This window comes from Branchiostoma lanceolatum, chromosome 7 (assembly GCF_035083965.1).
Source record: "Branchiostoma lanceolatum isolate klBraLanc5 chromosome 7, klBraLanc5.hap2, whole genome shotgun sequence".
Classification (NCBI taxonomy): Eukaryota; Metazoa; Chordata; class Leptocardii; order Amphioxiformes; family Branchiostomatidae; genus Branchiostoma; species Branchiostoma lanceolatum.
The window spans coordinates 9,119,950-9,146,686 of record NC_089728.1 but is presented as its reverse complement, the minus strand read 5'-3'; the positions used below and the strand labels follow the sequence as shown (position 1 = coordinate 9,146,686).

The following is a 26,737-nucleotide window of genomic DNA, read 5'->3' as shown; positions in this document are numbered from 1 at the left end:
GCTGGCACTCAGTAAAGTCGTCCTGGTGCCGAGTTGTCCTGGTGGACCTGGTGCCGAGTTGTCTGACATTCATGCAATGCAAGCTGAGCAAATATTAGAGATATTTGGTCGGCTGATTCTCGATTTATAACATATCCTAAACGCCGGCCCCCAAAGCCTGCAAAGGAGGCTAGGGTCGAAAGTCGAATCTATTTTGACTTTCCCGCCTTTTTTGTGAGCTGTGGAATTACCCATCATGCCAATCGGACAACATTCGGAATCCGGAAGCGTTGAAACTAGTGACAGTAAACGTTGACATACCCCGCGCCCGATCACAGTCTAAACATCAAGTTACCAATTTCTCAATGCACACAGCAGCGTTAACATAGGTTAAACATGCCTGGAAAATTCCAGCTCCCACGGCAGAAGTCTCTGATCGCGCCGATGATCAGAAATCCGTTCGTACATGACCTTCGTCTTTCAACATTGGACAAGATCCAGGTAAGTGCCCCCCTCCCCCACTTACCCCTATGTAAATGTACAAAGTACATTTTAAAACGGGGGCATCGACTGGTCATAAGAGGTTATGGCAACATTACAAGTTGCATGATTTTATATGAGATCAGGTTGAATTTAAAGTTTAGGGTTCGAAATATCCCCACAGGCCTCATTATTGTTGTGGTCTTGGGAAACGTGATTTTTTAATACACCATTAATTATGCATTTCCTCAAAAATTATGATAAGATGACACATATAGGTGAGAAAGAAAAAGAAAACAATGTTGTTGCTGATCTGTAATTCGTTGGCCTCGCCCGTGCTCGCAGAGACAAATCTTTATAGACCGGACCAAGTTATTCATGTTATTGAGAAAATAATAGCAAAGTATTGAAAATTTATATCACAATAGCATTCACAAAGACAGAACGCAAGGACATTATGTAGGATAGGGTTTGCGGAAAAGGCTGGGCTGTGTACCTGGCCTGGCTAGCTGGCCTGTCTACCTGGCCTGTCTACCACGTCAGGCTACTCAGATCCCCCCATTCATACCCCCACAAATTTTCAGACACGTATGCAGCTGCGACCTCTAGCGGAATGTATTCAAACTACACCCAGTGTATGGTATAGCATGTAGCGTATTGACCAGAAATCTATATGTAAAGTAGAAATAAACTGCTGATCTAGATATTTCGGTTTATTTTTGTGAATTTCTATTATATAAAGGGTATGCAAGCAGATAAACAGTACCAATGACGGAGAAGGAAACGGTTCTCGTGGTTGGTGCAGCGAACCGCGATACTACATGTAGCAGTTTGGCTGAACAAAGGAACCACGTAACCGGAGCTGCCTGGCTGTAGGCGAAAAAACAGATGTTGCCAGAGGGCGGGCCAGAGTATGGCATGTAATTCGATGATATGTAGCGTTAAGTTTCATCAACCTTTGTGGAGATAAGGTCGTACACGCGTCCATCATACGATGGTGTGCATCGGGTCGATCCGGAAGGGTCTTTGGGCCGACAGTGTAACTAGCGAGATAGATCTTTGTTAGCCCGTCACTCTTCATAAACTTTGTAGGTGTGAGGTCATCCAGCGAGTAGTTCAATTCATGGTTTATAACACTGACATTTCATACCGTAAAGATGTAACGTTAGCAGTGGGTTTGCATACGGCGCTCATTCATAAGTACGTGCCCGTATATGATAACAATGGACTATTCAAGTTCGCATCTTGAAAACAGCAAGGTCGCAGCATGTCTCTAAGCTCGAGTCGTAACAGTCACCAGCAACTGACGACTGAAAAATCGGTTTGTATTTCACGTTTTGGGGGGACTGACGAGCTAATTGCCAACATGGCCTTCAACTCGGCTGAATTTCTCAGTGTGGAACACGGAATATTCCAGGATGACACCGCACAATAATAACTTTATTGCAAATTCATGCCCGAAGGCTAATTGCAGACAAACAAGTACATGGAAATACATGGGAATCAAAAATAGTTATCTAGACTACTGTGAAAGTTCTAAGTTAACTAAGGTTGACTATGGTTGGGTTTGACTTCTTTTTTGAAGGCAGTGGAAAATGAAGAGACCCACGTTTTTTTATCGTAAGTGGGTTTGTTGATTTTAGTAGTGATACGGATTTTTGTAAGCTATTCAAATGGTGAAAGCTAAGAGAATTAACGGAAGCTGTTTTATATAATTCGTTTCTTTCGGCGTCATATAGAGGGCAATGGCAAATGAAATGTATTTCATTTTCCACTTCGTTCATTGTACAAAACTTACACATTCTCTCGTGAGCGGGCAGCTTTTTATATCTACCCTTTTCTATTTCTAGTGGATGTGCGCTTATTCGTATCTTACACACAGCTGACCGTTGTTCAAAATCTTTGTTGGAAAGATATTTTTCCATTGAGTATTCTGTTTTAACATTCCTATAAGATCTTAACTTACTGTCATCGATAGATAATTTATAAAGAAAACTTTTGTATGTAAATGTCGGTCAGCCTTTTTCTTAACAATGTACATATATGTTGTATGTCTAGATCGAGATTGTTGGCGTTCCAGATAAAGGAGTATCCACAATTGTCAAGTACATCTTTCACATGTTGTAACCAGTTTTTCTTGTTGCTATTCACTTGGAAAGACTGTTGATACAATAGAGCATCTACTTGTAAAGGATGAGTCAAAGGATCAAGTTGTCTGAGGCGCAACCAATACTTAACTATGCGGATTGACACGTCTAAATCTACCGGGAACACTCCAAGCTCTGCTTTATTTGCTATGTTACTGGAATTTCTGTGCACTCCAAGAATATTTTTACAGAAACGGTTCTGTATAGTTTCAATCCGACACCTGTCATTCAAATGGTCCTTGCCCCAAACTTCACTGCCATATAACATAATAGATTTAACGCACACATCAAATATTCTTAACAGAGCCTTAGGGGACAGAGGTGAGCGAAAGAGCGGTTTGAGACTGAAAAGGGCTTTGCGTGCTTTTAAGGACAACTGTTTTTTGCAAAGGAAAAAGTACCTGATGAGGACAACAATAGTCCCAGATAACAATAAGAATTTGTTATTTCGATAGTATCGGAGCCAAAGGAAAATTTCACATTTTTTTTACTGATCGTCCAGATTTGTTGAAAGTTACAACTTTAGTTTTCTTCATGTTTACTTGTAGTTTCCATTTTGTACAGAACATACAATAAATATTTCTTGAAATATACAAAAGCCCACACCTGTGTCTTGCGAGTGTATCTATTCTTGGGTAATTCGAGCTATTAAACACGGCACGCGCTGTTTAGAACTTCTCCGCGTTCCGCCCTATTTTTCGATCATGCGATTTTCAATGTGGCCACGAACGTAAAACGCAAGACAGCGTCAACGATACTTGCACTGTTGTTAGCAAAATGAATTTTGAAGATTTTGAAAAGACTGAGTTTGTTTGTGACGGAAAAACGCTAGTTGTAGAGTATGTTAGTGTTATTTTTCATGCTTCAAATGCTACCCTTTATCCAACAAAATGTCGTAACTCTCCAGCGCAAAGCGCTAAAAATATTATAAATACGCGGCTGTGAAGTTTAATTCTAGTTATATACTGAAGCTCATAGTTAGTTTACGAAAGGACTTGCCTTTGTTTAGAGACAATACGGTACGATGATGACTATAAAATCTTCGGTAACATGAAGGGAAAATGACAGTCATTTTTAGTCTGTCAACTTCCGCCGATAGCCACGTGCTCACATAGCCTCTCCCCTCTGTTTTGATGCCAGGGGACATACTCTGGCCCGCCCTCTGGCAACATCTGTTTTTTCGCCTACAGCCAGGCAGCTCCGGTTACGTGGTTCCTTTGTTCAGCCAAACTGCTACATGTAGTATCGCGGTTCGCTGCACCAACCACGAGAACCGTTTCCTTCTCCGTCATTGGTACTGTTTATCTGCTTGCATACCCTTTATATAATAGAAATTCACAAAAATAAACCGAAATATCTAGATCAGCAGTTTATTTCTACTTTACATATAGATTTCTGGTCAATACGCTACATGCTATACCATACACTGGGTGTAGTTTGGATACATTCCGCTAGAGGGCAACTGCATACGTGTCTGAAAATTTGTGGGGGTATGAATGGGGGGATCTGAGTAGCCTGACGTGGTAGACAGGCCAGGTAGACAGGCCAGCTAGCCAGGCCAGGTAGACAGCCCAGCCTTTTCCGCAATCCCATGTAGGATATATGTCCTAGCTGAAGAGAAGTATTCAAGAATTTGGGACCAGTCCATTTTGTGTTACTGATATTGTTGTGATGCCCTAGTTTCATTATTCCCTTGACAACTGAACAATTAAATTAACCTGGTAGCTGGTTCTTTTGTTGACTTCTAACCACTTAATCTACTTAGTTGGTCAAACACAAAGCTGATCGTGTTCAGCTTTGTAAAACAGAATAATCATTTTGCACTTTTTCGAAACACCTTGCTGAATGTTATATTCAATGAGGTTTTACCCCTCCTTGGTTTACGTAAATGTATGATTTTTGAATTAAACATGTATGATGAATTTGTGATGTTTTTTTTATTTCTTTATCTTTCTTCCAGATTGCAGTTGGAAGTGTTACAATAGCACCAATACGTTTCCTGTTCCTGTTAATACTTCTGCTACTGTCATGGCTGATAGCAATTATTGCAACAATGGGCATGGACGCATCCAAACCAATGGCTGGCTGGAGAAAGTAAAAACAAGGACTCCTTTTCTGCTTTTTATGTTAACATTATCGAATTGTTTTTTCTCGTAACACATAACGGGTACATTGACCAAAGGAGGTCATATGTATAGCAATAATATTAATAATGATTAATGGGTATTATGACTACTACTGCCTCAAGGTGTATCATACTAGAAAAAGGGTCAAAACATAATGGTAACGGGAACGGGTTTTCTGCGCGTGAAAAATTTGCGCGTGAAGAATTTGCGCGTGAAGAATTTGCGCGTGAAAAAATACATTTCTTTAAAATGTGTCAGAAAATGTGCAGTATAATTTTCTTAGACAGGAAAATGTGATCCCATGATACAATTTTTCATCTGACACCTGAATATATGGTTTGAAAACTTTTGATTTTTTAGTCCCTTGGGAATAGGTCCCTTGGGAATAGTTAAACTCTTGGGGGCTTGAAACCTAAACATTTGAAAATCACTTAAATCTTTAATAAATACATAGTCAACTTACTTATATAAGCTTTTGTATTGTAAAATGTAACTATTTGAAGCTTTTTTTCCATTCTATTAGCCTAATTTAATCTTTTCTCAAGCAAATTCTTTCACGCGCAAATTTCAAACTTTTTTGCGCGTGAAAACCTAACATTTGAAAATCACTTAAAAATCACTTGAAGATTGAAAGAACAACATTTTGAACTGTAGAATGCAACAATAAGATACTTAATTCCATTGTGGGTAACCTTATTTCACGTTTTAAGCTTAAAACCTCCAAAAAGGTTTTAAATCCCTTGAGAGTCAGCTTAGATATTCCCAAGGGACCTAAAATTCGAACCCAAAATTCAGGAAACAGATGCAAAATCATATCATGGGGTAACATTTTTCTGACTAAGAATTTTGTAGTGCACATTTTCTGACACATTTCTTGAACTTTATTTTTTCACGCGCAAATTTTTCACGCGCAACTTTTTCACGCGCAAATTTCTCACGCGCACAAAACCCCAACCCATGGTAACAATTGGAATTTAAAATTTGGCTTTTTTTTTCTGTCGTTACGTGTATTGATTGCAATTTGTTCAGCAGCAAGGTTGCTTATTTGCTTGCTTATGTTGAGTCCAGGTCTCTCCGGCCTCGAGTCTTGATTACATATTTATATAGGGTGCGAAATACCCGGTTGCGCACTTGCGCCGCGCAAGCACATTTTGCTTGGCGCAACTAATTTCCACAGGCAGCTAGCGCAGTGCGCAACCCAAGATTATGAAGCCTGAGAACCCAATTTAAGCCGAGTAAGCTCACAAAAAGTGTCACTTTCATAAAATTCGGTAAATTTTCGATTGAAACACAGAAATCAACACCTTTTTGTTCTAAACCGTCCAAACCAATACTTTCCAGGATGTTAGTGAATAGATAAGTTTTAGAGTTATCTATTTACTTATCATTCAAGGTTATGTGAATCATTACTTGCCTTGTTCCAAGTAAAAAAAATACCATTGTGTATTTTTCAACTTGTTGAACTTGAGGCACCGTGGCCCCCGGATAGGGGCCAGCCGGGGAACCTATGCCCAATTTTTTCGAAAATCCCATTATATCGCTCCCGAAAGATGTCATTTTTTATGTCACCGCAAATGGTGAATGTAGGTGGGGCAACCTGAAATTTTGATGTGCAACCTAGCTCTTCCCCCAGGTTGCCCACCGGGCAACCTGGCTCAAAAAAGTATTTCGCACCCTGTTTATATATACTAGCAAGGTTGAATACATGTTGCAAATTCTTTCCAAGTGTCTTGTGTAGCAAAGGCATTGGTACAAACGCTCAACTTAAATGTCCTTTTCTGTTTCTTCTAATGGCATTGACAGGTTTTGCAAGAGGATGCTTGTTATTATGGGCCGTACAATGTATTTCTTCATGGGCTTTCACTACATCAAAATACGTGGGAAGCCAGCCCCGTCATCGGAGGCCCCCCTCATGACTTGTGCGCCACATTCCACCTACTTTGACATCATCACAATCTTTGTCGGAGAGGGATTGGCCAGTGGTGTGTCAAGGAAGGAGAATTCTGCCATACCTTTGATTGGAGGTAAATAGCTTTAATTTAATGAGAGTGTTGAAAGAAGATCGACGGAAACAAATTGGTATCCAAACCTATTATACTTTTATAGCTCCTGAGTCGCCTCTCCGCAAATAGAGAGAGGAGACTCGGAAGCTATAACCGTTTGGATACCAGGCTTTTCAGCTAAAATGCTGTATTGGGCATTCAAAAAGATACTTTCAAAATCTTAAAAGCAACAAGTCCTAGAAGATATCAGGGCCCTTTATTTCCATGTCTTTGAAAAATTAAGATTGAAGTAGCCTCCGATGCAGACTCCTCCCGGCTGTTTTTTTTTTCAAGTTACAGTTTTTATACTATTGCATTTTTTTTCTTATTCAAGTTATTGCCGGCCAAAACTGTAACTTGAAAAAGAAAACAGCCGGGAGGATTCTGCATCGGAGGCTAAGATTGAAGGTCCAATATTCAATAATGGAAGCATATTATCCACTGAACATATGTGCACTTACTACTTTAGTATTAAAAGTTAACAGTGCATGCTAGGGCTTGAAAGTGTGTCCCCTGATTTAGAATAATGCTTATTTTCATAGCAATTACTTAAAATCACTATTATTCGCTATGTGTAGAAATGGTATAGGTGGCACCAAAGCCAAGTCATTTATGTTCCTCTAAATTTTACTGGGTGTGGTGTCGAATGGCCGAGTGGCTAGGCTTGCAGACCCGAGATCGAGGGGTCTCGGAGTCCATTCCTGGCCTTGGGAAAGGCACTTTACATGACTTTCCTCACTCCACCCAGGTGTAACATGATGGGTGCCTGACTTCGGTTGGGGAGTGAAAGGCAGTGAAAGGAGAGGAATGGGCACTGCCTTCCAATACCGTGCCCTAGACAGAGTGGATAACAACCCACTGCCACTATAGACCCCCCAAAAGGCTATGGGATTAACCTACATTTACTTACCCTTTAAAATGTACTAGATAATTGTTTTCCAACTGTGGCATTTCCAGCCTTGACAACATCCACCCAGCCAGTGTTGGTCGACAGGGAGGATCCAAACTCTAGAAGAAATACCATTGAGGAGATCAAGAAAAGGGCGCAGTCTGCAGGTGCATGGCCGCAGATCATCATCTTTCCAGAGGGCACCTGTACTAACCGGTCCTGTCTTATCAACTTCAAACAAGGTACCTTAAATATTATGAAAGTTTATCTTGCTACCTTGTGTGGGTATATAATGTAAGCATCCTAAATATCAATGATAGTAATATTTTTGGTGCTCTGAATGAGATAAAGAATTCAAACATTTTTATGCTGATTTGGATAATGATAAAGCTGAAATGTCACTTGTGTGTAGACTTCAGATTATTATGATAAGGATTACAGGTCACAAGCTAAGCCTTTAGGGTTTTAAGTTGCCTTGTAAACAAAATGTAGATCTATGGCGCTGACTTGTAAGCTACAAAGGTGAATTTTGAATACTAGTACATGCATGATGACTTTTCCTTCACAGGAGCATTCTTCCCAGGCATGCCTGTACAGCCAGTAGCCCTCAAATACCCAAATAAACTGGTGAGTTTTCTAAACTATTCTTATTCCTTCTTATAGCCATCCATATCCATTATCTCATTTCACCAGCCAAACATAAAATGTATTACAATGACAATAGATGTTTTCTTTGCAAAAAATTGGTACCTCTTGAGTAAAGACAAAAGAAGTAGTATGCCAATAATAATAATAATAATAATAGTCTAACTCTTTATTGCATATTCCTGCCCAGATGGGCTACATGCACATATGACCACACGTGGTCTATAGGAAGCATAATGCAAAACATGAATAGATAAGCAGCTACATTCTAACATTGAAAAACTAAAAGATAGACAAACTGAGAACTATTGCTAAACTAATGTTGATCACCTAGTAGTTTCTTCTCTCTCAAGAATAGTTAGTCAAGAAGCTACTCAAAAAGAAGTAATTAGAGTTTTTGTGTCTGTCCCCTTGAGACAAAACCAGCTCTGCAAGCTTGAGGCTGATTTACATACTAGGTGTGATGTTTGCACCTAGCTTTATTTTATTTTTTATGGCAGTCAATTTTGTTGATAAAATAGAATGTTTAGGACCTTGGATATTATGAGAAAAACTTAAAAGAGAAATGTAGATAATACCATATTCTTACATATTGAATTTAAAAATAAACTGTTCACGTGTTAAAGTAATTTTGGATGTTCCAGGACACGTTTACATGGACGTGGCAGGGGCCTGGAGGGTGAGTACTGTAAATGCAGAAATGTTTGCGGTGGTTTTATGTTCGCAGTTTTCGCGATAAGCTCTTCACCGCAAACTTTTACAAATATTATCTGAAAACCCTCTCGGTCTCGGTGACTTGGAATTGACTGTAAATGTTAAAACCTTTGTTGTGGTTTAATGTTCACAGTTTTTGTGGGGACCCCTTCACTGCACTTAATAGTAACACAGCAGTGAAAATGCTTGTTCTGTCAACCCCCTTGTTTCAACTGTGAACTTGAAACCACCTTGAACATTCCATTTTCTCCCTACTGTGAAATCAACCCGTGAAGTGAAATCCATTTACAGTACTTCAGGGTAGTACTAGTATGGACTATGTTGTGTCCATGAATACTAATATGTTCTAACAACCTTCAAAAGATCCTGTATATTAAACAAACTGAGTTTTGTTCTTTCTTTTATTATAGATTGAAGATCCTTTGGTATACATTATGCCAGTTCCACAACAGGCTGGAAGTGGAGGTATGTCCTCTTGGCTCGCTTGCATGTCTATGTAGTCCACTGTACTGTTTATAAATGTATGGTCAGTCACAGTGTGTATCAACTTTCCAGAATTTAAAACTTTTCAAAAAGGTTTACATCGTATGAAAGAATGAAATTTTAGCGAAACGTTTCGCATCCGCAGGCAGTGACGGCAGGCCGGGAATGATCCCAACGCTCGTCTGGTTATGATTAGCTAGGACTGCAGAAGAAGAGACCATGTGTGGTCGATCAAAATATATATTTCATTTTCACCAAAAGAATGACATTTTGCTAGAATTTTGATATATTTTTTGCAGTTTCTGCCCGTCTATCATCCAAGTGAAGAGGAGAAAAAAAATGCTAGGCTATATGCAGCCAACGTCCGAGCTAAGATTGCAGCGTAAGTACTGGGAAACATTCGTTATCTTGTATAATGTACTGTCTTGTCTACTTTGACATGACAAAGTCAGGTTTGAGTAAAAAAGGGGAGTCTTTTTCTACATACAGTGGGTACTGAAAGCTATTGTGTCTCTTGTTGCCCGTGGTCAATTAATCAGCCTTTTCTATATAGTGGTCACCTGTCAGATTTTGCCAGTCACTTTAGAGACTGTTATAGACAGGTTCACTGTATACTGAATGTTATCATAATGAGCGTAATGATCATGTTGTACCCATTTTTATCAGTGTCCTGAATATCCCCACCACTGACCACACGTTTGATGACTGCATGCTGATGGTGGCAGCAGGGAAGAGTGACATGCCCATGGATGCAGGATTGGTTGAGTTCCAGAAGCTTCGGGAAAAGCTGGGGTGAGTTATTATTGTATGAGATTAGTCTCTTTCTGTCATTATGTAATTACCCTGGGAGCCAGACCCTGTGTATTCGGCGCGATCACCCACTGCACGCGCGCCCAAGCTTTACCGGTCCCACTGGCCCTGACGATCCACCACTGTTCGATCCACCACGCCCCCACTCTCTGCTAGTGAGGGGCCACCGGGGCAGTGGGGCCAGTAAAGCTCGGGCGCGCGTGAGGTGGGCGATCGCGCCGAATACAGGGGTCTTGCTCCCAGGGTATTATGTAATTTGTTATGAATGATTCGGCATTAGAAAAAAATGTATATTTTGTAGGAAGTTAAGTAAATTTTTCAGTAAGAAGATTGTTGTGGTCAAATTTGAATAAGGAAACTTGATAGTTTATGTCTATATCATCTTCTCTGAATCTGATAAACCTTGCTCTTTGTTTTGACAGCAAGGTACTTGTACCAAGTGCTCTACACAAAACTCCTCAAAGGTGCTGGGTCTTTCAACTTGTCTCTTTTTCTCCAAATCCTTGAAAGCTGATTAATCAAACAAGCTCCACTAAACAGCAATGTTTGGATTGAATTGATGTGTTCATCTCATCTAATTCTCTAATATGGTCCCCTATTGTTTCCATCGGAAGAAGTATTGCAATTAAAAATACTGCTTGGCCTTGAAATATTGGAAAATGAAGCAAACAGTGTCCCAAAAATCAATCATGACATCCTGCTTGCTAAAATTTCAATGAAAACCCATGAATGATTTTGTATTTTGAAATTGCATCAGATTCTGTTTTTTACTGTTTTAAAAGCTATAGATAATATCCAAACTATGGTTGCGATCAATCTTAACTATTGTAATAAAAAAGAGAGTAGATAATTTCATTTTGTGATTAGCCTCATGCAGTCAGCAGAATCAATAGACAGAATCTACACTACGTTTAGTTAGTGATTTGAAAATAAGATATCATCCTTCTAAATCATTTACTAATATAGATTCCTGCACTCTTAAGAATTTTGGAATCTCTTTAATCTGTTGTTTCAAGAACATGTTATATTAAAAGTGATAAAAATCTTGTACATGGGTGAGCCCATGGTATGGAGGCAGAAATTAGATAATAGACAATCACACATGTTTGGAAAAGTGTAAATTTTCTTGATCACATGACACAAATTAAAGCCAAGTGGGTTTCCAAAGGTATGGATTAAAACATACTCTAAACTATTGTAACAGTTGGCTACAAAATAATGGGACACAGCAAAGGAAGGGAAAGGCTGAATTGTAAAACTTAGCTTAGAATTTCGTTTTCCCAACAAATTTTGCAAAGTCCACATAAACCTTTATGAAGATATTCTTTTCCTTTTGTGACCAGCCTTAAACTGGAGGACATGCGCCAACTACTGAAGCAGTACAGCAATATTGCTGAGAAGGAGGGTGGTGTGATTGGCATTGATGACTTTGCTAAGCACCTGAACCTGCCTGTCACAGAGCCTCTGAAGGAGTTGTTTTCCATGTATGACAGGGTAAGTACGCTAGCCTGGTGGTAAGTGTGATTGGAGTTGTTTTCCATGTATGACAGGGTAAGTAGGCTAGCCTGGTGGTAAGTGTGATTGGAGTTGTTTTCCATGTATGACAGGGTAAGTAGGCTAGCCTGGTGGTATGTGTGATTGGAGTTGTTTTCCTTGTATGACAGGGTAAGTACGCTAGCCTGGTGGTAAGTGTGATTGGAGTTGTTTTCCATGTATGACAGGGTAAGTACGCTAGCCTGGTGGTAAGTGGGATTGGAGTTGTTTTCCATGTATGACAGGGTAAGTACGCTAGCCTGGTGGTAAGTGTGATTGGAGTTGTTTTCCATGTATGACAGGGTAAGTACGCTAGCCTGGTGGTAAGTGTGATTGGAGTTGTTTTCCATGTATGACAGGGTAAGTACGCTAGCCTGGTGGTAAGTGGGATTGGAGTTGTTTTCCATGTATGACAGGGTAAGTACGCTAGCCTGGTGGTAAGTGTGATTGGAGTTGTTTTCCATGTATGACAGGGTAAGTACGCTAGCCTGGTGGTAAGTGTGATTGGAGTTGTTTTCCATGTATGACAGGGTAAGTACGCTAGCCTGGTGGTAAGTGTGATAAACTACTGGAAGGATCATGGGCACAGTTCAGAAAGCAGAAATAAGAAATTTTCCAAAACAGGAATGACGATCATTTTTAGAAATCAGATCTAGACAAATTTAAAAAAGAATTGATTTGCATCCATGTGTCAACATGCTCATGATCCTTCCTAGATAAATTACATTACCTTAAACTCTACTCTACTCTACATACAATTACATTTTTTTGCTGAAAATTTTTCTGCTCCCAATATGAATTTGATACACATACATTGTATATACCGTATGAACCCACAAAAATTAATGTTGAGTTTCTGATCTATTACGGTCCTGAAAAGATTAGGGTTGGTAGGTAGGTAGGTAGGTAGACATTGTCTTTTTTATATATTTTGTCCGAAGTGATCTGAGATATACAGTCAGTTGTCAGTTCTATATAAGACCGGAGTTGATTTTATCAATCACACAAGGAACAGAGGCAATATTTCTTTTTGATTCAACTTTTCATCTTTTTAGAAGGATGACACAAAACAGCATAAACATGTTTAGAATAATGTGCTTTAATATGTATGTAAAAATCTTAAGTTCTATTTAACGTTAGATTTTTCACCATGTGATCATGAAACAAAAACATGATGATGAACAACTAGAAGTAGAGACGTCACGAGGACAAGACATATAGTGCCATTTTTTATGAAATAATGGCAAAGAGTAAATTACATGAAGATTCTGAATTGTAAAAAAACAATATGGAATACACTATTAACATAGATTTTAACTCAGTTGCTTGTAAGTTACAAAATGCAACAGCATAAACTATTGAAAATATTTGTATTATCTTTTATCCCTATCCTAAATTACAGCCACCAATGTTTTACTAGTAATATGATGATATAACCACATTGTCTCTGTTTCTATCAACAGTATCTTTTGCAAGCAATTAATCATCTTTAACCTACATGTACAGCTTAACCTGATGTACAGTCATGTACATAATGTACATGTACAGTGTACAATGTAAGTGTAGGCATCCTTCTGCTTTGTGAGACATGGCAGCACTCTGGACATCACAATGTCATTGCCATGGGCAGCGTCTCAACCACTTAAAGACAGTCAACAACATACTGTATCTCAACATTCATGTCGCCAAATATAACCTGCAAAATGTAGCAAAATAAACCTGCTAATTGCCTGATATCAGATGCATGTACATGTACACTGGATAAGATACATGGTACACTGCTCTTATTTCAATTGATGTGTACAGTATTAGTAACATACAGATCAGAGCCTGGGAAAAAGTAGGACTAGAAGGCTGACTGAAGTCTGACCATGGATAGCAAACATGCAGGTGATGGATCCAGATTGTTCCAGCTGATGTCTAGGCTTTAACTGTCAATCATTATGTCCTGAAGACATGCTGTACTTGGAGTCTTCAATCATGGAAATGTGCATGCTTGTCTCTTGAACGTTTTGACATTTTCTGGCCTTTGGAAAATGATTTGATGGTGAAGTTAGTTCTGTTTGAAAAGCTTGACAATGTGAACTTTGGCCCTTTTCCTTTCTTGGTTGCTTCTTTTCTTCCACTGGTTGTCCTTCCTCTATTTCTTGAACCGCTGCCTCCTTTGGATTTCCCTGTGCCTCTACTGGTTGTACCCCATCCTCCATTGGTTGCTCCTGTTCCTTTAATGGTTGTCTTGGTGTCTTCTTTGGTTGTAGTTGTGTCTGAGGCACAAACAACTTCCAACAAGCTGTTCGGAACTGCTTATTTGTTAGAACATACACTGTTGGGTTTAGAAATGCTGCTGTCCAAAGCAACATTGAACTCAAGAAATACAGCTCAAGTGGTTGTTGTACTTCTTCGTCCACAGCTTTGAGGACAGTGTTTGGTGCGTATGTTAACAAGACGGCTATAGAAGTGATGGTGAATGTTTTGGCTAGTCCGGCTTCCTTCTGTCGATGAATCCTGTTAATTTTTAAAGCGGCAGTAATGTTGTGTATCTTTTTATGACTCTTTTTCACATACCAGTAAATTCTGCCTTGGCTGTAAATGATAATAACCAACAAAATAACTAGACACACTATCGCTGTGAGTGAATTCCGGCAGCGGATAATACGACATCGGAGAATCTGTGGCATATAATGAATATTGTCCTTGCTATTAAGACAGTGCAAAGCGAAGAGGACAAACAGGGCTGGCAGTATCCAAAGGAGCACTATCACTAAGTAGTTTGTCCTCCCTTCTGGGATGTTCTTAATGTTGTGAACCACAATTAGGTGCTTCAAGAAGATGATGTATGTGGTGTGAGCCAGCTGTATGGCGACAAGAACACCTGGTAGATAAGCATGGGTCTTACACAGCACAGTGGAAGCGTTCCAGCCAAGGTGGATATACGTATCAATATTCAGGGGCATCTCAAATAAACTGAACGCTAGATCTGCAATGGCCACGCTGATGACAAGTGCATGAGTCCACTGCTTTTTCTCCTTGTTCAGTTTCCGGGAGACTATGATGGTTATGGTATTTCCAAAAACTCCAAAGAACGTGAAAAGGATGGCAATGGCAGCTCCCACAGGCCCGAGCACAGCAGGCATGGTGACAGGAGGGACTGTAACTGTGCCATTGTCTGTTGACATGTTGGAGACCACAGTAGACGACATACCTCTTGTGATGGTTAGATGCTGAAAGGAAAGTACTGAGGACTTAGTGAGACTGACAGTACTGTTCTAAGAATACAATGGGCATATATGTTTATGAAGGTTGGACATCCAGGTAAACAACATATAAAGATAATTCAAACTCTACAACAACGTTTTCATTTCTTTACATTATAAGTTGAATCTACATGTAGTTTGTCACATATATTTGCCTGAAGAACAAATGGATGAAATTCAGAGATTTACTTCCAGACGTTTCGAGTGACAAAAAGAATTCATCGCTCTTCTTCAGCGTCACTAGATTGTACTGGCATAACGAATCAACACTCAAGTACATCTAACTGGAAAAAACGGTTGAGAATGTCATATTTAGTCAATAACTGTCAAGGATCGTATGCAAATGTTATTCGAATGTATTTTAGCCTTCATAATCAATATCTCTTTTGAAATATACTGCAGTTAGGGCACGGTACTTCTTTTTGTATGTTATGACAACAAAATCATTTTTGTTCCTTTTTTCAAATTCATAGAAAATTGAAAGAGGGTGGAAATGTCAAAATGGACCATTACTGAGGGCTATAATTACAACATTAAAGACAAAAGAAGAAGTAATTAGTTTCTTCTGTCAATGATCCCTTGAGACAAAACCAGTTTTGGAAGCTAGATGCTAATTTACATGAGAATTGTAAATGTGTTGTTTGTGTCTTTATTTTTTGCATAGAGAGGTCACTGATCTGAAGGTCCCCTTTTTTCACAATTTTTACATGGATTGGTCACAAAGTTATGAGGCTCAAAGGCACCCCTAGGGTAGAAGAGGAATAAGGACTAAATCAATGTTTTGGTAATTTCTTTACATTATAAGTTGAATCTACATGTAATTTGTCACATATATTTGCCTGAAGAACAAATGGATAAAATTCTGAGATTTACTTCCAGATGTTTCGAGTGACAAAAAGAATTCATCGCTCTTCTTCAGCGTCACTAGATTGTACTGGCATAACGAATCAACACTCAAGTACGATCTAACTGGAAAAACCGGTTGAGAATGTCATATTTAGTCAATAACTCTCAAGGATCGTATGCAAATGTCATTCAAATGTATTTTAGCCTTCATAATCAATATCTCTTTTGAAATATACTGCAGTTAGGGCACGGTACTTCTTTTTGTATGTTATGACAACAAAATCATTTTTGTTCCTTTTTTCAAATTCATAGAAAATTGAAAGAGGATGGAAATGTCAAAATGGACCATTACTGTAATGTTTACAAGGATGCCATTACTGTACAAAACACAACAGAGTGAAGGAATTTGTTATTATAAGCTCCACTTTTATTCAGATTTACCACATTTGTGGAAGTATTGACATAACAGGACCGGTGACTATCTCCTTTTTTCAAGATGTCAACCTGGCCCAGACTGTAAGGTTTGATCCACTCTCACCGGGATTAGAATCCCTACTCTTTTTGTTACTTAAGTGTAGCAGGTTCTTTAACGTGCTCAAGGTGTGGCTCTCCTTAAACAGGGGTCCTCCATTTAATGTCCTATCCGAGGGACAGCCCTAACTGGAGCTAGGTACTCATTTCCACCTGCGTGAATTAAAGTGAGGATATTCATGCAAAGCGCCTTTCCCAAGGACACAACGTCAACGGGGAACCCCAAATTTGAACCCAGGACCTCTGGGTTCTGGGCCAAACATCCTGCCACTGTGCCACCAAGACGTCTACTTAAGTTAAGCTCCACATGCACACTGTCTACACATTTTAGATGTAACCTAACAAGAACATAAACTTCCACAGGAATTGTGCATTACGTCTGCTCAAATGATGGATAAATCTCACCTGTAATTCTCCAGCTCACGCTGTGCTTCACAGCTGCTGGTCTCGTGTTGATGCTGTGGGTTTCTTTATTCTGCCAGCTCAAAGTCTTACGATGCACGAGATAGAAACTGGCATGCAGTGCTCACACTGTTTCTGACCCACTTGCTGAATTTACCTTTTGGCTGCAATGTAGTGTTCTGGTCCGATGATGCCTAATGGTGAAAACAGGGACTAAAACTCTCTCTGGAACGGCAGTGGGGCCGGACGGACGTTGATTGTCTCTTCAATATTACTCACAGAGGTGGTGAGAGCTGGGCAGAATGGCTGACTTACTGCTAATAACAATCGTATACATTAATCATGATGATCTGGTCAGGAATAATTGTGTCTTAGCCAAAGTGCCTTTCCAATCCAGAGTCCCTTCTGACGTCAGTATGACGTCACGGCAGATGTGATGTACACATGCTTTTAGGATTACTACGGAGGAGTATTAAATCCTACTGCAAAGGGCAACAGGTGAGTGGCTGATCAAAACATACTCCTTCTCAGGAAGGAGTGAGTCTGTGGAATCAACCTCCTTGGTGGAATAGACCTCCAACTAACACCTCCATGGCAACCTCTTGTTGTGATGTGCAATCAGTAGGTACTGATTAATATGTCAATCCCAATCCTTGTTCTGCTTAGCTTCCCAGGGATGAAATCCAGAGAAGTGTTTTGGAGGAAAGCCTACTCTTGTCTACTCAACATTTCCTAAATTCTGTTTCCTACTACTAACCAGAAGCAGGGAGGTGCCCTCTGATTAGAATAGTCTTTTTTGAATGTTCTTGCCTGAGGGCTATAATTATAACATCAAAGACAAAAGAAGAAGTAATTAGTTTCTTCCGTCAATGATCCCTTGAGACAAAACCAGTTTTGGAAGCTAGAAGCTGATTTACATGAGAATTGTAATTGTGTTGTTTGTGTCTTTACTTTTTGCATAGAGAGGTCACAGTGACCTGAAAGTCCCCTTTTTTTCACAATTTTGACATGGATTGGTCACAAACTTATGAGGCTTAAAGGCACCCCTAGGGTAGAAGAGGAATAAGGACTAAATCAATGTTTTGGTAATTTCTTTACATTATAAGTTGCATCTACATGTAATTTGTCACATATATTTGCCTGAAGAACAAATGCAAACGTTTAGAAAATTAGGGAGTTGTGTACAAAAAAAGGACAGATGTGCTTTGTTTTGGTCTGTCCCAGACTACATGTATTTAAACAAATGGTGGGCTGGTTACTGTATATAAAAAAGAGAGAGAGAGAGAGAGAGAGAGAGTGAAATTAAATGTATTTGCTGTATAAACAGTTAATGATGTTATTTCCCTTCTTACAGTATCTTCTATTCATGAAAAATGGTCTGAAAAGCATATAAATATGAAAACTATGCATACAATGTAGTAAGAGATTGTTTGTAATGATACAGAATGACAGAAATATAGCATGTATAATGTACTCACAGTTTTTACCTGAACAACATGATGTCTACTTTTCACCAAGGCATACATGTACAATTATACATAAAGCATACTACATATATTTTGGTAACTCAATTCAGCACTACTTTTATCCCAATTTTTCACTAACTTTCATCCCAAGTTTTTTCAGACTTAGGCAATGTGGTACAGATTGTTTAGAATCATAAATGATGGACTAAAATATACATTGTATGATGTTATAAATGTAGAATCAGTAACATCTGGCCATAAATATGAAAGAAAGAAAAGAGATGGACTTCATTGATCCCATATATGGCCTCCGTCGGTCAGTATTGACCATGGTAAAATCCTAATTCACAACAGCCCTACAGCATCGACTATGGCTAAACAGCCCTATACGAGAATGGCAGTCTCTGCCACAAAAATCACATCTGTAAGCTGACTCAGTTCTGTTGCAAAGCCCTTTCCTGCGGATCCATACCACATATAAATATTGTACAGTCATATACATGTCTGTGTATGTTCCATTTGCAGATTTGGCTGTTGTATCCTACCAGCTAGTTGACATACTTTCTGCAGTCAGACTACATGTATGGTCTTCAGTCTGAGAAATATTTATTCCTATGAATTGGATGTTTCGATATGAAATGGCCTTTAAACCTCCTTGGTAAAATGTGTTGTTGATGAGAATTTAAGAGCCTGTGACTGCATTATTTGGCCTTACTTTTGAGCAGGTTGCTCATTTGGCTCCATTGGTTGCCCCTGTGACATTGATACTAGTAGTTGTTCATTTGTCTCCATTGGCTGACCCTGTGCCTCCATTGATTGACCCTGTACCTCCATTGGTTGTCCCATTTTCTCCAATACCGGTATAGGAATTTGTCTGTTGATTGGTTGGACCTGTGGCTGGTAGGCACCAGGCATAAACAACTGCAGACAAGTTTTTCTGAACTGTTTGTTTGTTGCAAAATACACTGCTGGGTTTACAAATGCTGCTGTCCAAAACAGTGCTGTACAGAAGAAATACAGTGCAGGTGGCTGTTCCATTTCTGTGTCCACAGCCTTGAGGACAGTCATTGGTGTGTATGCTGTCAAGACTGCCATGAAAGAGATAGTAAATGTTCTAGCTAGTGTTGCTTCTTGCTGTCGATGGATCCTATTGATGTTGTTGACAGATGGCGCCATGTTACAGTCCTGTATGTTGTTATGACTCTTTTTCACATACCAGTAAATCCGGCCTTGGCTGTAAGTGATGGCAATTAACAAGATGACCAGAGCCACCATCCCTACTTGTGAATGTCGACAGAGCTTAACAGTGCATCTAAGCATCTTTGGAATATACTCAACAGTGTTCTCCTCAAGGCAGAAGACACCAAAGAGGACAAACAGGGCTGGCAGTGCCCAGAGGAGCACTATTACTAAGAAGTTTGTCTTCCCCTCTGGGATGTTCTTAATGTTGTGAACCACAATCAGGTGCTTCAAGAAGATGATGTATGCATTGTGAGTCACCTGTATGGTAATAGCGATGCTTGGTAGGTAAGCATGGATGTGACACAGCACAGTTGAGGAGTTCCATCCAAGGTGGATATAGGTATCAATATTCAGGGGCATGTCAAACAGGCTGTATGCTAAGTCTACTACTGCCACGCTGATGACAAGTGCGTGAGTCCACTGCTTTTTTTGCTTGTTCAGTTTCCAAGAGACTACGATGGTCAAAGCATTTCCAAAAACTCCTAAGAGAAGGAAAAGGACAGCGATCGTAGTTCCCACAGGCCCGATCACAGTAGGCATGGTGACAGGGGGGACTGTAACTGTGCCATTGTCTGTTGACATGTTGGAGACCACTGTAGATGCCATACCTCTTGTGATGGTTGCTCACAGCGGAAAGCTGCAAAGACAACCCAGAAGGTTTAGTCAGACTTACTGTTCTGCCTGTTAGATGTGATCTGACACATGATGGCATTGCAGCAAAGAGTAACAGAGTTCCTTAAATGCCCTGAGGCTGATGAAGGCAGCTGACAATAGTAGACGAAACATTGGCTGAGATAAAAGTCTTAGATTAGGTCGCATTGTGATACCGTGTTGCCTTATTTTCCATCAAAACAGCTACATTTTAGACTGAAATAGCTGCATTGAGGTTGCTATAGGTAACCAGTGGAAACATGTTTTCTTTCTATTTGTCTCAGGAATCTAAAGAACCTAATTTTGCTGCTTTGCCCTTGAACTGGATAGATAAGGCTTAATGATGACATGTACATGTACCGGAAAATTCGATGAGTCGCATATCTAGAACTCACCTGTAATTTCAGCTGACGCACTGCTTTTCAGCTGCTGCTCTCATAATGATTCCATATGTTTTGTCAATACATACATGTATTAATGATGCTGAAACACTGGTCTTTCCTGTGTCGTTTTCCTCCTTTCCTCTGTCCTTCCTCCTGTCCACAATTGTTTTCCCCTGCCTTTGCTGAGCATCAGCCTTTTGGTGGACTGTTAGTTGCACAGTGATGCCCTACTTGCACTGCTTGGTAAAGATGGATGGAATTCCAGTTCTGACTGTGTACTGACAGTTGAGCTGTGCAGAAGAGGACGGAAGAGGATTGTTACATTCCAAAGTTATTAGAAATTCTACAAGTTATTAGGATGGAGGTTGTTTACTACATGCCTGCTGGCGTGTCAGTATGGTGTCGTTGCATACATAATGTGTGCTTCTGCATAAAGGATTAGCTGGGAGTGAGTAATCCTATTGTAAATGGCAACAGCTGGCTAGGTGATCACACGATATTCATTTCTAGGAAATGGTTTTGTAAACTGCATCTTACCATCTTACATTGATGCCTCCATGGTGACCATGTGCCTACTGATGCATGTACACCTATTGTGTCAGTCCCTGAATCCTTGGTACAGTATTTGGAGAAGAGAGAGTGACAGAGAGTAATGTTGTAGCAGTGTAGAATGTTGATTCAGTTGTCTGTCCAGATGCTGACAGGGCATTGTTTCCCTTGATGTCATCACAATTAAAACAAGAAGCAATTCTTGTAACAATGCTGTCTTTGTTACCCTGCAAGAAAAACCAGTGTTGCAACTTTTCTGCAGTCTAATACGGGTATGTTATATTCTACATTTGCTGTATAATATAATATAATGTAATGTAATATATAAGATATTATACATTAACTGTACTACACCAGTTGTTGAAAATTTTCCTCACATTTTTAAACCTAATGCAGAATGTAGAAGTCTCTTGTTTGTTGTACCCCAAATGCCATCTTGTTCATACACATTAATTTTGTAGCTGCGTCCTTATTAGGTAAGTGTACATAGCACATGCTAACACCAGCTTAGCACAATCCTCTTTTTTTTACGCCTCCATTTATCTGGATAAAAGAATTTATTCTTCATAATCCCATTAGTACCCTGTAGTATGTATATTATTACAAAGTCATATAATTTGTAGATCTTGGGCATTATCACTGTACCATGGTGGTACAAATAACAGTTGCTAAACTGCAGGTTTTATAGACTGCAGCTTCCAGCACAAGCCAGTGTGAAGGAAACTATATTGTTAGGAGGAAGATGCCACTTTTGGAAAGTTGTACTTTCTAATTTTGACCTTTACTGTATTACTGTATTACTGTTATCCTGAATAGAATTTAAAGGCATTTTGAAAAACGTTTGAGCCAATAATTTACCTAGCCCCATTCAGTAGTGTCCTGGATGTTTAGGTCAATAGTTGGACTTTGCTTAATTTGCAAATCTCTGTCTAAACAAGAGGCTTTTTATTCTGAATGTAAACCCCTTGAAATGAAACTCAGGTAACACACCACAGCAGAAGTAACTGATGTTCACCAATATTTTATACATAAGTACCTACCTGGGTTGCAGCAACTGCACATGTTGCCATATGGTGCACTTTAAATAGTGGTATTTTTTAAGACCTGCTCAAATTTCATGTATAAACAAGATGACAAATACATTACTTAATGCTTTCCATAATGGCTAACACTATAACCAAAATTGGCATGCCCATTGAGAAGGTTTAGGTGATAAATGTATCTATCACTTGTCATCTGTTGACAGTGATGTAGATGTTTATAATGAGGAGACAATAAATTCTGTCAGAAGCAGGATTAAACTTAATGGGACCTATTGTTTTTCTGTTTTTGTAAAGGAATTAGTAGTTCTCTACTTCAGAATCTATGATTTGGTTAAGTCCCATTTTCCCCATTGTGTTGAAAATTATACAGTAGTTAATGTATTTACATTCTGATAATTGTTATATCATAATATTATATTATAATAGATGAACTTTCAAGCTAACAATACACTTTGGGAATCTGTTTGCCACTAAGAGAATTGTGTTTCAGGCATATTGTATTGCACCGGTATATTATTATGTACACATACATAGCTTTGATGAAAATTCAACCGAATCTTCAGAGATGTTTCATTACTCTTCCCTGTATCATTTTTAATATAGGATGGCTCTGGAAGGATTGACTTCAGGGAGTATGTCATTGGCCTGTCTGTTGTGTCCCAACCTGCTAACACAGAGGAAACCTTGCAGATGGCTTTTAAGGTAACAATTCAAATACAAAATGTACACACGTGGGCTGTGCTTTAAAATCTATAATACATGTATCTGTGTGTATAGTGTATTGATTGTGATAGTGCTATTACATGTTGTTGTTCAGTTTAGATTTAGTAATGTTTTATTGACCTAATCCATTGTGTTTGAGGATGATGGAAATAGGCATGTGCCCAGTGATAAATATAGTATTAACATACACACTACTTACAGAAAATGGCCTATGTGCAATTCTTCAAAATTGTAGTCTTGCACAAATGAAATTGCTAAGGCTTACATAATGTAGTTGCACCATGTAAAATGTAGAAGTAGCATGGGATTCTTTACAGTGACGTAGATGTAGAAGTAGATTGTTAATAGACATTTCAGATCTAGAGTTGTAGATTAGCAGAGAGTTGCTAAAGGTGATCCTGTTCTTCTCAGATGTTTGACACAGAAGGCAATGGTAAGATCACGGAAGACAGCCTGGCAGCAATTCTGCGCAGTGCGTTCAACATGGAAAAGATGGACATTTCTGATCTCTTCAAAGCAGTGGACAAAGATGGGAATGGTTTTATTACTTATGGTAAGTGCCAAATATTTGTTTATTTCGCATAACTAGTAAACGGCTTTTGAGCAAAAACACAGCAATTTTGTACATATAGAATACAACACGGTGTATTCCGTATCGCCCGAGGTACCGGCCCTATGGAAGCCCATGTGATACAAGTAGAACCCCGTACGGAAAATTATCACACGATGCGGAACATCTGTATCAAACGTTTTCGCGACCCAGGTATGACATAACATCAAGTACAAGCTGTGTAAGACCGGACTGTAAGGTTTGATCCACTCACACCAGGGTGGACACCTACTCTTTTCAATTAATGTTGTGGGATTTAATCAAATTGATTGAAGTGCGGCTCTCCGCTTTACATCCCACTCAAAAGGATGTCCCTGACTAAAGCTAGGTACTCATTTTTACCTGAGTTGAGTGGAGAAAAAGGTGTAAAGCACCTTTCCCAAGGGCACAGCACTGGGGCCTCCCAAATTTGAACCCAGAACCTACTTGTAAGTCAAGAACCCTAACCACAATTCCACCGTGCCACGTTTTGTATTCATCATGTACGTTTGAGGCTAGAAAAGGTCTCCTTTCAGTACTACAATCTATAAAAGAATTGTGTTTTTCAGTTTCACAGTACTAGTAGATACCGGGTATTCACATGTTTAAAACAAGGAAAAGAATGAAAATAGCAAAGAACAAAGATATTTTTCTTACTAAAGACCTGAATTCTTTTCCTCAACTTTAGATGAGTTTGAAGCTTTTTCCAAAGTCCATCCGGAGTATGCAGGCCTGTTTAAGACCTACCAGGACATGAAGCATGAAGAAGAACTGACACGTGTTGAAGAAGAGATAGAAAATGTTGAAGAGGATTATAGCCCTGAGTTGGAAGTATTGGGGAGTCCAGTGGAAGGCAAGAAAGAAGCTTGACATGTATCATAGTTAGTGGCTTACTGGGAAAATGTTTTGTCCCTCAGATATTGCCACACTGTGGTTAAACAAAGGAAACCTTACGCATTTAAGGATCCTGGAAAGCAATAAGCTGCTAGTTGAGCAGCCAGGGATGAATACAATATACAATACAATCTTCACTATTACTGGTCATTTTTCAGATTTCTATTCCATAAAAGAATTGAAGCAGTGTGAAAGTAAAACAGATCCTTCTTTTTGTAAAGGCTCTGTCTACATTTATCTGTACATTGCAGTTTGTACTACATAATATTTTCTTGCTGTTTAAGGTTATTTGCAGTGCATATACATACAGTAAGTCCTAGTCTTTTAGTCCGGCTGGCAGAAGAAGTAGGTACATGTATATCGAGTTACTATGTGAAATATGACTGACAAAATTGCTACTGCTGCTATTGTTGTTCAACAGGACTTTTTTTACTTCTTTAAATGACTGTCCCAATGTTACCTTACAACAGTTTAACTATCAAAGGTTATTTATAGTTAACTTAAACTGCAACCAAAGTTGAGTTGAAATAACTGTAGTTAGTGGGACTGATAGCCCAATGAGCCCATTGCCATTATTCACTTAGAACAATAAGAGATAATGCATAAGCCTGCCACATAACAGTGCAAGTTAGCCTCTACAATAATGAATCAGTAACATAACTTTCACTATACATGTAGGGATAAGAAATCTTATGGTATCAAATTGGAAAAACCTGCTTGAAATTTTAGGATGAAATAGATGAATTTTGCTAAAGTCCTTTTTTTTAGAATACAATGTATCGATGATTAGGATAAACTGTGATGCATCTGTTACTATTAGGCTCATTTTGTGAGGGCAGACCACTATCAGAAAGCCTTAAGTTTTATTATCAAAGTAATTCTGCTTGATTAGCTGTTCCGCTTATGATTTTGCCGAGAGAAACAATTTAAATGTTCTTGGCAGAGGACAATTATAGGAATGAGCGTTCACTCTCATTACATTGTTGTGACCAAACGAGGAGGAAACGTGCCAGTATGTAAGCTGCTCATTATCAGATGGATGGTGATGAAACAAGTCTGTCTAGTTTGTTTTAACCTTCTACCTGCTGCCTAACTCTATAAACAATAGAGAATAGGGTGCCAAACAGCTACTTCAGTATGCTAAAGGTTCAAGAAAAGATTTCTATGTTGCTTTTGATATGCTGCTTTGTGCAAAGATATGCAGTAACCTTTTCCTTGAAGTTGGGAATTTGCATTGCATAACCTTTGGTAATATATATTTCATTGAAATGTGTTTGATCAAATTTACGCAAAGGTTACTTTAAGGGGAAATTGGTGGCTAATATTTTGGCTGGTATTTATTGTATCCAAAATAGGTTACTTTAATGTTAAAGAGTGTGCGACATGCTTGCCATAACTCTACATTTGAGAAAAAAGCGAAAGGGCTGTACTGTAGCTCCAATAGAGTAGTTTTTATGTATGAACAAAACATATGCTCTCTAATTTGCACATGCTAGATTTATCCATTCTGAGGGAAATGGTAAATACCAGTATGTCTTGTTTCTTTTTGTTTGGTTTCTGTCACAATTTTGTAACTTTGGCACGAAAAACAGGGAAACAGGCTAGGGTTGAATGCCATATACTGACATCTACAGTAGCTTCATATCATAAGCTTTGGTGGCAGCCACTTGTGTTATTATCATAGGTGCTATACAACTTAGCAATGTTGACAACCAACACTTATGCATGCTAATGTTTGCAGCCGTCAAGCCATATACAGCGCCTGCAACGTTTTTTCTTTTATTTGTTGCACGTTATGGTCTATACTTTAGAGGGTGTTATCATTATGGATTGATCACAACACTGATAATCAGGGTGAAAACTTATTCTAGAAACACAACACTTTAGCCATGCACTCACTTTGTTGCATATTTAGTTCAATGTTTTTATATAAAATGTGATTGTATATACGCATGTAATGTGCTTTTGTACTTTTATTATGTATATAATGAGTTTCTAAGCTTAGGTATTTTTAATTAGCAAGCCACATACAATGAGCATGGTTATGTAATATATTTTTAAAGTGCATGAATTGTACTGCTAAAAATATATTTCATATCTGGGTTAATCAGAGTTAAGTTTCAGGACTAAGGTATTATGAATTGCACTATTTCATACACAGCATATTGTATAATTAAACTTTTTTAAAAGTTAACTTGTATGTACAGCAATTTTTATGGTTTCTAGATGTTTGTCGCTGAAAGGGGTTAAAGGAAAAGAACGCATTAAAAGGAGGCTATTTTGAATGACTATTTTGAATCATTGGGTGCTGAGTAC

At 38.9% G+C, this 26,737-nt stretch overlaps 1 protein-coding gene and 1 long non-coding RNA gene across 3 annotated transcripts; one reads left to right on the top strand and one right to left on the bottom strand.

Moving 5' to 3' along the window:
- The first annotated feature begins 244 nt into the window (after nucleotides 1-244).
- On the top strand, nucleotides 245-26,706 carry LOC136439066 (lysophosphatidylcholine acyltransferase 2-like). 2 transcript variants are annotated; one of them, XM_066434220.1, is made up of 14 exons: nucleotides 245-480; nucleotides 4,567-4,700; nucleotides 6,536-6,756; nucleotides 7,732-7,905; nucleotides 8,232-8,290; nucleotides 8,953-8,987; nucleotides 9,433-9,487; nucleotides 9,805-9,887; nucleotides 10,172-10,297; nucleotides 10,738-10,779; nucleotides 11,659-11,809; nucleotides 22,819-22,917; nucleotides 23,350-23,491; nucleotides 24,216-26,706. In XM_066434220.1, the coding sequence occupies exons 1-14, from the start codon at nucleotides 376-378 to the stop codon at nucleotides 24,395-24,397; spliced, it is 1,608 nt and encodes a 535-aa protein (XP_066290317.1). In that variant the 5' UTR covers nucleotides 245-375; the 3' UTR covers nucleotides 24,398-26,706. The 2 variants fall into 2 exon arrangements, with proteins under 2 accessions (XP_066290317.1, XP_066290318.1); XM_066434221.1 differs by lacking the exon at nucleotides 10,738-10,779 and having other exon boundaries at nucleotides 246-480.
- On the bottom strand, nucleotides 12,928-21,452 carry LOC136439079 (uncharacterized). Its single transcript, XR_010756484.1, has 4 exons — nucleotides 21,161-21,452; nucleotides 20,636-20,913; nucleotides 16,885-20,226; nucleotides 12,928-15,069 (listed from the first exon to the last, which is right to left on the bottom strand). It is a non-coding gene; the product is annotated as an uncharacterized lncRNA (long non-coding RNA).
- Nucleotides 26,707-26,737: the final 31 nt, after the last annotated feature.

Excerpts from the sequence above, each read along its gene's own strand:
- LOC136439066 (XM_066434220.1), top strand. The coding sequence starts at position 376 with ATGCCTGGAAAATTCCAGCTCCCACGGCAGAAGTCTCTGATCGCGCCG. Across the intron at positions 4,701-6,535 it reads CCAATGGCTGGCTGGAGAAA|GTTTTGCAAGAGGATGCTTG; the intron begins GTAAAAACAAGG and ends TGGCATTGACAG. Across the intron at positions 23,492-24,215 it reads GAATGGTTTTATTACTTATG|ATGAGTTTGAAGCTTTTTCC; the intron begins GTAAGTGCCAAA and ends CCTCAACTTTAG.